The sequence below is a fragment of the Megascapheus bottae genome, chromosome 23, assembly GCF_031878675.1.
Source record: "Megascapheus bottae isolate mThoBot1 chromosome 23, mThoBot2.hap1, whole genome shotgun sequence".
Taxonomy (NCBI): Eukaryota; Metazoa; Chordata; class Mammalia; order Rodentia; family Geomyidae; genus Megascapheus; species Megascapheus bottae.
The window spans coordinates 28,271,879-28,284,730 of NC_143531.1; the positions used below are offsets into that span (position 1 = coordinate 28,271,879).

The 12,852-nt window shown below is 40.7% G+C and overlaps 1 protein-coding gene across 1 annotated transcript in view; it reads left to right on the forward strand.

Moving 5' to 3' along the window:
• Slc7a11 (solute carrier family 7 member 11) overlaps positions 1 to 12,852 on the forward strand; it is a 58,480-nt gene that overhangs the window by 5,673 nt on the left and 39,955 nt on the right. The window contains exons 3-5 of the mRNA XM_090356945.1: positions 1,947 to 2,062; positions 6,793 to 6,918; positions 10,870 to 10,969. Of these exons, the coding sequence (XP_090213071.1) occupies positions 1,947 to 2,062; positions 6,793 to 6,918; positions 10,870 to 10,969 (342 nt within the window). The remainder of the gene's footprint in view (positions 1 to 1,946; positions 2,063 to 6,792; positions 6,919 to 10,869; positions 10,970 to 12,852) is intronic.

Consider the following 12,852-nt stretch of genomic DNA (forward strand, 5'->3'; position numbering starts at 1 on the left):
AAAGGTTAGGTGAACTTGCATTCTGTTGTTTAACGTAATGACAAAAGCAGAGCAATTTTGTGTCCAGTACCAGCAATGATTTTAGGAGTTTCTTTTTTTAGCAAAGAGCTATACAGACTTCATTATTAAGAAGTATATACTTCCTTATTAAGTCTATTATTATTTTGAAAATGTCTGATTTTATTAATTGCTATAATCAAATAATGATGAAAGAATTTCTCAAAGATGCCTCTATCTGGGGTATACCCTCTGCTTCTTCTTTTCAAGTATCTGAATATATATTTCAAAGTTTTATCTTCTAGCTAACTTTCTGATTTTTTTTCTAACTTATGGTATTTTTTAATTTATTAAAATATGCCACCTTGTTTTTTCATTTCATGGCATTCCATTTTCATTATATGAAATTTGATGCCTTGTAGTTTTATTCAATATTTTAGGTGTATGTGCTATGTTGGAAGTAAAACTATTTCAAATACACAAAGCTAGGTCTTACCCTTCCCATAACCTTTCCTACATAGATTAGTGCCCTGTGTTATTCTGGATAAAGATGATTTTTGATAAATGATAGAAGGTTTATGGTTACTCTGCCATGGGTGCATTCAAATGAGTGAACACCTTATTTACAGTGCTGGCTTCATAGGCTATCGAGACTCAGTCTGATAATATTAGACTTGAATTCATTTTATCCATGTTTTTGTTGTGTAATTAATTGCTCATAATCATCATGAATATGATCATTCCATTCGTGGTAGCAGGGACATAGTACTTGTTCATTAATTTATTCATCCCACAAACTTATGGTGAATGGTAAGATAAGGAGATATCAACTGGAATGTGTCACAATTCTTCCTGATAGCTGTCTTACTTCTGGAAGGACTTCTTTATGGTGTGTGTGTGTGTACAGGAAATTACTCAGATAAATACTAGAAGATCTCTCTCCCTCCCTCCCTCCTTCCCTCCCTCCCTCCTTCCCTCCCTCTCTTCCTCCCTCCCTCCCCCCTCTCATCTCTCTCTCTCTCTCCCTCTCTCTCTCTCTCTCTCTCTCTCTCTCTCTCTCTCTCTCTCTCTCTCTCTCTCTCTCTCTCTCTCTCTCTTGGCTGTGGGTCTTGCACTCATGGCTAGCACTCTACCATTGCACCCACTTCTGGTTTTTGAGTTGTTAGGTGGAGATGAGCCTCACAGGGACTTTTCTGCACAGGTTGGCTTCAGATTCTCATATCCTCCAGACCCTTGGATCTCAGCTTCCTGAGTAGCTGAGATTATAGGAGTGAGCCATGGGTGACCAGCACAAGTTCTAAAAGTTTTTTTTTAAGGTGTCTTGTGTCCTTTAGTCCTATTGGAGTCATATTTCTGGGGTGATGTTTAAATAAGCAGAGTACTAAACAACCTTAGGGAGAGGTTAGATATCTCAGTACTAACAAGTACCTAAAGATTTCTCATCTGTTACTAATACTCAAGATACCTAGTGCCTTCATTAAAATTATACCTTCAGATTAAGTCATTATTGCCAGTAATAATTTATACAGCACTTTCCAGAAGAGAAAAAAATCACCATGAGTATACACCTGGATCATTAAATTGAACACACAGATTTTCATGAGGGTCCATATAAACTAACTTTTGACTATATGGCAGACACCATGTTAAACATGGGGGTTACAAACTGAATTTTAAAGAGAAAAAAGTCAAATATTGGGAGGAGGAGGGCAAAGTTGGTCATTACAGCCTTGTTTTCAAGGTTATTTAAAAATCAGCCACTGGCGCTGTGCTCAGTACTTCCTGTGTCTATGCAAGCCTACTTATATACGGTATCCTGAAGAGCTTCGTAGACTCTCTAAGTGTGTTCTATAAGCTAAGTAGCATGATTCACAATAGAAAACTGTACTGACCATGATTGTTATGTTTTCCCTGAGGCTAACCACAGTGTGTGCTGGTGTATATTTTAGGCCTGCATCGACTGCTGTGATATCCCTGGCATTTGGACGCTACATTCTGGAGCCATTTTTTATTCAGTGTGAGATTCCTGAACTTGCAATCAAGCTCATAACCGCGGTGGGCATAAGTGAGTACTCGAGGGACAAACAGAAGCTGGGTGGGGGGGGGAGAGGTTTTTTTTTTTTTTAAGTCGTTGTGATGTTCCTCAGATTATGTTCTTTTTGGTTTACAACTCCACATTGTGTTGGGAAATAAGGAAAAACCACAGATTTGGAATGGTGAAATCTGTTAAAATACATGCCAGTGTTTCATTGGGTCAAAAAATATTATGGCTTTATAATGTAATGGGTAAAACCACTTTGTCAGCAAAAATATTAAGTAGTTTATATATAAAAAGAGACTCGAGGGTGAAAATTCTTCTACTTTTATGGGATTCCCGTTTATTTGAAATGTATCCTTCCTCAGTGCTCTGTTGCCTGTGTTTATTTATTGGGTGTGAGATATTCACACAATTTAAAGTGTTAGTAGCCATGGTTATCATTGTTAGAATTTCTATCACCTTTTGTTGGCCTTGATGAGAATCTTCTTTCAAGATATGATGATTAGTAGCATTTCTCAAGTAGGAAATTAATTCATTCATTAATTTTTATAGTATTGGGGCTTGAACTCTGGGCCTTGTAATTGTTTGGCTAGCCCTGCCATTGAACCATGCTTCAAGTCCTGCTTTTTGCTGATTATTTTATAGATTAAATCTCATGGACTTTTCTGTGGAGCTACTTTCCAAGTAGCTAGACATGAGTCACTTTGCGACAAGTTATAATGTGTGACATATTAGGAAATTATTTTTGAATAACTTTGGACAAAAAGGAAGTAAAAACAGAAATGTGTACAAGATACTGTAAATGATATGAAACTAAAGCAGATGGTAACTTCCTGTAATATTCCAGAATGTCATAAAAGGAGTTACAGTTCAAGACTTGAATTGAATCCCTGTTTTAAGTTGCAACCTCTCACACGGCATCCCTGAATTGCGTTGTGGTTTGGAATGGTTAGGATGCGGTCCAGCGTTGCAGGGAAGATGACAGATCGAAGCACATTTGACCGAGACAGGCACTGTGACCAGCTGGCAGAAAACGTCAGGAAGTACATGGAATAATAGCCCTGAATGAGGGACGCATACCTGCATTTAGATAGGTGTATCTTCAATTTTATTCATCAAACAAATGCACACAATTATTCTGTGAAATGTCTGAAAAGACAAAAAACAAAACCAAAAAACTGAAAGGAAGCCTATTGGAGTTCTGGGGAGATAGTGGGCCCTCAGCCGACATCATTTGACTTTCACCCACGAACTCACCATTCTCAATAACCATGTGTGATCACATGTCATGGCTGTCACGGCAGTTAGTGCCGTTGAGATGGTACATGCAGAGCGTTTACGATAGTGCCGGCCACTGACTGAGAATGCAGTAGGAATGGCAGCCGTTCATGCTTCTGTGGGGAGAGTCACTGCCCTGTCTAGGAGACGGACGAGCAGCTGCTACACAGCTCCGTACAGCTCCAAGCCTGTAGTTCTTCAGGCTCAATAAGTATTTGCTGCTGATTGAATTTTTTTCCTGAGGAAAAGTCTAAAAGTTTTTTTCTTTGTTTAGCAGCAAAGTCTGTACTTACTCACCTTGAAGGATTCGAGCTTTTCGGCTTTCTCGTGTGGCAGGACAGTGGATGATACAATGCAATAGAATCTGCTCCATCTGCTCCTTAGGTCTAGCATGAAGAAGTGTTTGTGGAGTGAACAACAGCTGGGTATAGATGTGGTTAGGAATCCATCATGTTAAGATTGTATTGTGGGTCGTATCCCGCTGGAACAAACCTGCTAGAACTGGAACTAAGTGGCTCAGTTTCTCAGTTATATGATCCTGGGCTAGTTATCATCCTCTTGAGTAGCTAGGCATGAGCCACTTCTTATTTATTCCAATTCCATTAAACATTTTTAAAGGGAAAACATACAACTTAGGGGATTAAATGGAAATTCTTCATGGCAAACTTTAAAGCAATATGGGCAAGAGTAAGTCTATTAGGCTTTATAAAACATGTTCAGGAGAGATGTATGAAGAGCCTGTGTGAAAAACCTTTGCCTCCATTTTTGTCACCAGTCATTAGTTTATGCATTTGATGTTTCCTATATTGGCTTGAGATTCTGATCAGGATATTCATTCTCGGCATCAGAAGCCCTGACAGATGAAACAGAATATTCTTATAACTCAATGGGTAGTCATTTAAATCAATGGTCTAATTGGCAAAGTCAACCTGTCTTTAAGAAGAATTAGTTTTCGTGGGGTGAGAGATAGACACAGAGAAAGAGAAATTTAGTTGGGGGCAAATCTTTCACATACTTTATTTTTCCAAAGTGACTATAGGTGATTTCCTGCCTGTTAGGGATGGAAGGGTACTGAGATGGAGAAAATCATTTCATGGCATGCATTGCTTCTCTGGGTTCTGGGAGGGGATGGGGATTTTCACATCTCAGTTATGGGTGGAGAAAGGTCAAACTCGAGGATCTTACATAACAGGAAAAGCCAGTTAACAAATTCATGAGATATTAACCAGCCACTGGAGATGTGAGGATGGGGTGAAAATTGTTTTAAATGCTAATTTATCCTCATTTTTTTAAGTACTCCACTTCTGCCAAATAAAAACGATTAAGTGATTTTGCTTATCCTAAATCCTGTCCATTTCGTTAAGAACACTGGGCCGGTGGAATTGTAATGGAACGTTGTGTGTCTGCTCATGTTTGGGGGCTCTGGCCTGGCCCAGTTCTTACGCTGCTTCTGTACCTCCTGGAGACGTGCGGGGATTTCCTGTGCTCTTGAAGTTTCCATGACTACTGTGAAGCAGGTTCATGTTGAAAGTATTTAGCCTGTTGTTCTTGTCCCCTAACTAGACCCTATGTAAACGTACCATTAATGGTACAGTATTATCCTAAGAATACTTTTAAAAAGCAAATGGAGACTAGACTTCCCTAGTCTCCATTTCCTTGCCAGTTTATTTTGTGTAGGTAAGTGAAGAGCTGCGTACAACCTCTTAAACCCTTTGGCAGTAACTGTGAGGAACGAACAAATAAGATTTGTATCTCATGGTGAAAAGCAGCCAGTTCTACACATGGACCACTACAGTTTTCTTTTTCAAAACCACGTTTTCCAAATGTGGTATGTGGATGTGGGTTGGCTCTAAGTCTGAAGTCTTGGTATACCTCATGTATCATATTTAAATACCAGCTCATAGGTAACCGACTCATAGGTAAATACATGTAGTAGTGAAACATACGAATTTGGAAGAACAACCATATCCTTTAAGAGGATAATAAATAAAATGTGGAGGCAAAGTATTCACGGGGGGGGGGGGAGGTGCAGGCGGTACAGGTGGTAACGGTCTGAGTGTGCAGTGGAGCATCTCGGCATCTTTGGAGCTGTTTCCGAGTCATTTCACCTGCGAGCTAATGTGCTCAGCATTCTCATCCCTAGGTCCCAATCTTATCTTTCCATTTACCGACTGTGTGTTCATAGGCAAGCTAAATACTGCCTGGGGTTACAGCTGCTTATCTGGAAACTAAGACCAATAATAGTAAGCATGTCACAGAGATATGAGGATTAAGTACTATTATCCATGTTAAGTATTTGCACAACATCTGCCACAAAAATAATAGTTTTTACTTCTTTAATGCCTACCCTGTTTATTCCCACTAGTGAGATTGTAGATACAGACAGGCTCTCTGCCTTCTTAAAGGTGTTTGTTTGCACACATCCTCTGTGAGATGAATGCATCCAGGAAAGGAATGCTAACCAAGAGATAAAGAGAATGCAGCAAAGATCACAAAAAGCAGAGGAACCTTCTATCGCATCTCAGACATGCATGGAGAGAAACACTTGTTTATCATGTTAGCATGAAGCAGTCAGAAGTCAGAAGCCAAAGGAATCTGTACCTCAGAGAAAACCCAGTCTATCGAGCCTGTAATCTCTCTCTTCAAAACCAAAGACAAACTTGAACTATGAAGAGTGCAGGCAGAAATACTCACCAGTCTTTAAACCTCAGAATTGCCCCCACAGTCCCCCAAATATCCACCTCGAGTACAGCTCCTTTCAAATGCGTGTTTCTCATCTCCAGGATTTATAGATATAGTTTTCACTGCTGCATTTCGGCTCGCAGGAAAGTGCATCATAAACAAGCTGAGTGAAGACTCTGTGTCCTCTTATTTTCATTTGGTAAAAATTTGAGACAAACAAAATAAGTAAACAGCCTGAATGGACATGATTAGTGCATCTTATATGAAATTAGCAATTACTAGAAGGAAGTAAAGCCAGGACCTGGAGAGCTGTCTCAGAGAGCTTTTATTATGACGATATTGGTAGAAAATATATATGGTGTATACACACAGGCACATACATATCTTTGAAAAGTAGATATTGTTGATTTCAGAAACTCAAGAAAGCTCTCGCATTTAGTGAATCCCAAATCCCTCTTCAATATTATTGGCTAAGCAACATAGCGTAAAATCCTCCGTGCAGACACAGGAGGCGATGCTGCCCCATGCTTGGGTACCGGTTGTCTCGTTTCCTGTTAAGCTGCACTTTTGGGGTGGTGGAGGTACGTACAGCTCAGCTGGAATGGGGCGTATCAAATAACAAGCAGGATGCTGGGATGCTCAGCTCAAACAAGGCTGGGGAAACCTTCACGAGAAGTTACTCTTCATCTAAGCGCAAGGGGGAAAAGATGGGTTTGTGGCCTATGCTTGCTTTTCTCATCCCTTTGCTAAGGGAACTGTGGGATGTATAATTCAAAAATCCCCTCTTGTGTGTGCAGCGGCCGTGATGGTTATCAACAGCATGAGTGTGAGCTGGAGTGCCCGGATCCAGATTGTCCTCACCTTCTGCAAGCTCACCGCAATTCTGATCATTATAGTCCCTGGAGTGATGCAGTTAATTAAAGGTAAATGATCAGAAAGAAATGTTTTTTTAAATGCATACTTGCATTTGGCCTATTCTAACACCAAGTGTTGCTAGTACAGCAGATGATGTAGTCTCGGTGTGTGGAACTTAAACTTGGAGCTGTGGTCTAATTGATCTGAGAGGCTGCCACAGTGGAGAGGGCTGGCACTTACAGTGGAATGGCAACAGGAGATTAAGGCCAGATCTAGCAAGAAAATGAGGCATCCACAAATTCTTCAGGCATAAAAAAAGCTGAAATTTAGCATCAGCTTTATGTAAGCACATCCTTTTCATTTTTACATTTAGTTCCCTCAACAATAGTTAAAAAGAATAATTCGTAGTTCTAGTTTTCAAATCAAACTTTTTTGGCCAGTCTTGGGCCTTGAATTCAGGGCCTGAGCACTGTCCTTGGGCTTTCTCAAGGCTAGAGCTCTACCACTTGAGCCTCAGCACCATTTCCACCTTTTATTATGTATGTGGTACAGAGGAATCAAACTCAGATCCTTATGCATGCTAGGCAAGCACTCTACCACTAGGCCAAAACTCCCAGTCCTAGTTCTAGTTTTTGAATTAGAATTAATTTTACCTTCATGGGCACTGGTGCCCATGAAGCTAGGATGTGAGGCTTATTATTTAAAGGTAGCTTGGATGGAAAAATTCCCAATTAAGCATCAAAAAGCTGGGAGTAGTGGTCTGGCTCAAGTGGTAGAGTGCCAGCCTTGAATAAAAAAGTTGAGTAAGGGCACAAGGCCTTGGCTTTAAGCCCCAATATTAACATTTAAAAAAAGGACAGAAAAGAATTAGACAATTTTTTTTGCCATTTTCTTTTTTTTAATTTTTTTATTGTAATTAGTAAAAGGGTTACATGATATTTGCCAGATAGAAGGTGCATTAATTCACATACATTGATACCCTTTCACATGTCTTGGTACCCGTTTCCCTCCCCCCCCACACCCCCCAGAATTAGACAATTTTTGTCTTTAGAAATTGTCCTCAGAAAGGAAGTTAGATATAGTTACAGCATTTCTAAAAATAATTGTATGATAATGGAAATCGTTATCCAAATCTAACTTCTATTCTTACATGATTTCCCATGTCAAATGTGCATTTCTAAAGGAAACTTTTTCTGATATTATTTGCCTTTGTCTGCTATGTCATAAAAAGAGAAGCTGAGGGGTGCTGTCAGTTAGAGTTTTGATTGTTGTAGAAAGGAAGGTGCATCGATTGTTTTGATTTTGTGGAATGATTGGAAGAGAAGATGGGACATAAGAGTTATTCAACCCAAGCTAGGCACTCAAGCAGGAAATGAAATAAAGACAAAATTGCAGAGAGGTGACATATAACTTGAGCATGTTAAGTATTTAGTGTTTACATTGATATTGCCTCTTCCAAGAATGATAATTTGTAGAAAAATTTAATGATGTTGCAGGAGAAGAATTATAACAAGGCAAAAGAGAATGCCGAAGTCCAACAAAATCATTCCTGTTGGTTGAGGCATGAAACAATAACAACTAGCGAGGGCTTGGTCACTGCAGCTGCACTGGAGCTGCTGCTGTCCGTTTAATAAGCCTGGTGGGAGCTTGTCCAGCCCTGCTGGCAGAGTGCGTTCATCAAACCCTGCAACCTCTGCCAGCTCAGAAAACCACAATGAAGGTTTTGAATGCTCGAGCTTACAGGGAAGAGATGTGAGCTTGCTCTGCTGATTCACTGTGGCCTCGGCACACCTGGCCTGCTCACATCTGATCTCTTCTTCTTTGTAAATATAGGCAAAACCAATCTGTTTTGTTGGTCCTCTCCTCAGCCCTTTTGTCTTTGGTGAAGACTTCAAGAGCCCAGGACCTCAGAACCACTGGCCCTTCTCCAGTTGTGGTTTACATTCCTAGGTTTTAGAATCTGTTCTATTCCTTTAAGCGAAGGTTCATTTTCCTGTCTTCTCTTTCTGGAATAGTGAGATGTGGTGGGATAGGTAGTTCTATAGTCACTTGCCAGTTTCAGTTACCAACCCAGTGTGTCTGTGAGGTAGGCTGTTTATGCAGAGGTTGTTTTCTTCTGAGTTCTTTGAGAGCAGAGTTCACAATACGGTTCCTACTTCTTATCAGTTACAAGAGTGATGACTGTTGACCTCAAGCTAATATTACCAGCTTTCTCAGTTCTCCTCTAATGAAGTGGTGCCCTGGAAATGTGATCCCATTGGAAGTAGTTTAAATATCTTAGAGATCATTCTTAGTGGATATATTTGCTTTATGGCCAACAAAGTGATCATGTTCCTTAATGGTGACACATTCATCTGCTTTAGACACGAGTCTGAGATGCGGGAAGGAGACACTCTTTGACGCTGTGTGCATTTATTTTTACTCCATTCAGATCCTGAAGATAGTCAAGTGTTTGTATTCACATAGGAAGAGTTGTTGAACTTTCCTTTGAATAGTGAAACTTTCATCTTCCCCAGACCTCTATCTCGCAGCCAAAATATTCCTGAAGTTTAGAAACAAAGCACTTCTTTTTGTAATATCTTCAAAAGAGCACTTTTGAAGATCTGTGCTTATGACTCAGGCTTTATAGATTTTTTTCATTGATTATTCATAATTGCACTCTGAGGAATATTGTCTCTCGAGTCTTAGGAAACCACAGATCAGGATAAAAGAATACCCAGATACATTTTTTTAGCTGAGTCTCAGTATTTACGTTTTCTTCTGTAAAGAGACAGAGATGTTTGAGTAAAATTGACATTTTTAAATCACCCTGTCACTTTTTTTAAAGAATGAACTACATTTGCAGAGTGGCTAAAGAGAAATTCATTCTATATAACACTGGTTATTCTCTATTTTGAGTCCCCATGCTCAGCCCTCTGTCACCAGCCCGGGCTGGGCGGGCAGCTCAGGTCAGCACAGCTCTGAGAGTTCCCTCACCTGCTGCCTTCTTTTATTTACACAATACTGATTTCGCAACAAAACCGTTTCCAGTTTGGGTATTCTCATTTATTGTTTCCTTTGGGGAAAAAAAATGACTTTTCTTTTAGCTTGGTTATAAATACTGACTGAAACAAATCTGAATTTCTAACCTTTAAACTATCCAAAATATACACAAAAAAAGACACACTTCCCTTCCAAAACTAGGGGGTAAAGGAGAGGAATAAAAGTGTTCAATCTGCTTGATGCAAAATCTGTTAAAACTTGGTTTGGAATTTGGTTAGCTTTTAGAGGAAAACAATGGCATTTATCAGGACAGTGGGGATGGATCTCTGTGCACAGGTTGGTCAGGAAATGTTTTCTAGTGCTGTGGGCACTGTGGTCTCTGCAGCCACCAATACCACACACTGTGGCCGGGATGCAGGGAAATGCAGGGAGATGCAGGGAGACTTCGCTTCCCAAAACGACTTATGGATTGGGGTGTTGGTTTTGATTGGCAGGGGTTTCAAATCCCTGGTCTGGGAGTCAGGGTTCTCATGTACCACCATTGGATTATTGTAGCAGAAAAGAGAAACTTAAACAATCTTGGAAGTTAGATCAGGAATCCTTTGACTTTTCCTCATCAAAAGGTGAATTATTTTTTAACCAAGCCATTCCTTTTTTCCCTTATAAGAATTCAGCATTCTTTAGGACTACAGTTTCCAGAAAATCCTTCCATCTTCTCTCATGTTCTATTAAAATAGATGCACACTTAAACCTGAGATTGTTTCATTTAAAAGCCACTTTCATATTGGATTTCACTACATTATTAAGAAGAAATGTGATAAACCTGGATGTTGATCAGTGGACTTTTGGGGTCCAGAATTAATAAATAAAATTCTCTAGAGAGTGACCGGTACCCATAGATAAAATTGGCAAGGAGCAGGCAGTCAGAAGTCTAGACATGAAACAGCATGTCTGATCCCCCACTGTCACATTTATGATCGGAATAAATAATAAGTAGTTCCTTGGAAAACTGTAAACTCTTTCCATTCTAATTGCAGGGCAAACACAGCACTTCAAAGACGCCTTTTCTGGAAGAGAGGCAAGCATTATGGGCTTGCCGCTGGCCTTTTATTATGGGATGTATGCATATGCTGGATGGTAAGTTGCTAGCTTCTGGAACTTGAAACCATTATGATTTTCTCCTGAGAAACCCACTTTTTGTTGTAGGAATTTCAGGTATGCCATGGTGTGGAGTGAGGACAAGGATGGCAGCTTTCTGCTGTGACCATGTTTGGCTTGCACTGAATGACGTTCATGGTCATTGTTTTACGTATGTTCTAAGACGAGGGCTTGAACCCAGGGCCTCTTGGTCAGCCAGCGGTTTTGCTCAAGGCTAGCTCTCTATCATCAGAGCCACACCTCCAATTCCAGCTTTAGTTTTTACTTATTTATTTATTTTTCCTAGCTCTTTGGAATTAAAAGCCTAGGTGTCTGCCTTTGAACTGAGATCCTCAGAGCTTAGTTGTGCAGGTACCATCTGTGTCCTGATCATGGTAATTCTTGACTTACAAGTTCATGGCACAGGAGGGATTTCAAAAACCCTGGGAAGCATCTATTCTAAGGAAGGCTTGGTGTAATGGAGGCAGACCAACAGGCGAGCCTCTCATGGGCTGTTCAAGTCCTCCTGGGCACAGGAATTCTTTCTCCATCTTGCACATTGCTGATGGAACCTGCTAGATGCCTTCTGCAACAAGGGTCTACGGTGATCTACCGTGTGACAGGAAGATCAGAAAATTTATGTGTAATTCCTTACACAGAAAGGCCAGAGAAAGTTCAGTAGATATTTGCAGTTTTTATGATGTGCTTTGGTGAAAGAGGTTTCCATGGCCCAACTTGGAGAAGAGGAATTTGGGTTTCTGAGGTTCACTGTGGGTGGGGCAGGGGCAGTAGAACAAGTCAGACGAATCCCGCCTGAGGCCAGTCCACTGGCCTTCCCTTCTAGGGAGTTGGTGTGACCAGGCACCACACTGGAGGTGACTGCTTCTGTGAGCCCAACATGGGTCACTCCTAATCCCATTTCGTCATAAAACAGACGCATGCCTGGCCTCAAGAGCCAGTGTGAACTGTTCGAGAACAATAGGGTGCTAGGAGATACTAGAGATTAGTAGTTGCTGAGAGTACTTGCAGTGATTGATATTTTTTCCCTACTTTTCCTGTGAGAAACAAGTGATTCAGATATAGAAATAAATAAGATATTTCTGACAAGTTAAAATAATGCTCCAAAGGCAGAAAAGGAGAAACCAAGGTAATAAATTCATCTGTATCAATATTTTTTTTTACTGCTCTCGTGGCATTTTTGGTAGTTTATTGGAGATAAGAGTCTCACAGACTTTCTTGTCTGGGCTGGTTTTGAACCGAGATCCTGATATCTCAGCTAATAAGTGGCTAGGATTATGAGCACAGATCGCCAGTGCCAGGCTCACGACGTAACATTTTAGAGGAAACAGTTAAGTTCCTTACAACTTCTCCAGCACCTGAAGACAAAACTATGCACCAAAGCTGCTTACAATCCTGACACAGGATCCATTTCCTGTCATTTCAGTGTAAGTTTGTTTGTTTGTTTTAGCAAGGATTTATTTTAGAATAGCAGGGTTTAAGCAGGGACGAAGGGAAAGGAGAGAAGCGTTCCCTGCTTCCCTTGCAGGAAGAGTGGTGGTGGCCGCCCAGTTTGCTGCCCTTGCTCTTTTTGACCTGGGGGATGGAGGTGGTCAGGTGAGCCAGCAGATCCCAGCCGTGGTCTGATTGCTGGGCTCGGGCTGGGTGTCGTGAGCAGAGCTCACCCCAAGCACAGGCTGCAGCCGGGGCTTCTTTTCTCCAGGTGTACCTGTCAGTATTTCTGCCTTGCCCAGGGCAAGCAGTTCTCCCAAGGCAGGCTTATCCCCTTGGCATCTGCAGTCAGACAGAATCTGCCTTTTCAGTTAACTTCCTGGTTTTCACTACTGAGTCTGGATCCTTCTGATAATTGTTAATAATAATAATAA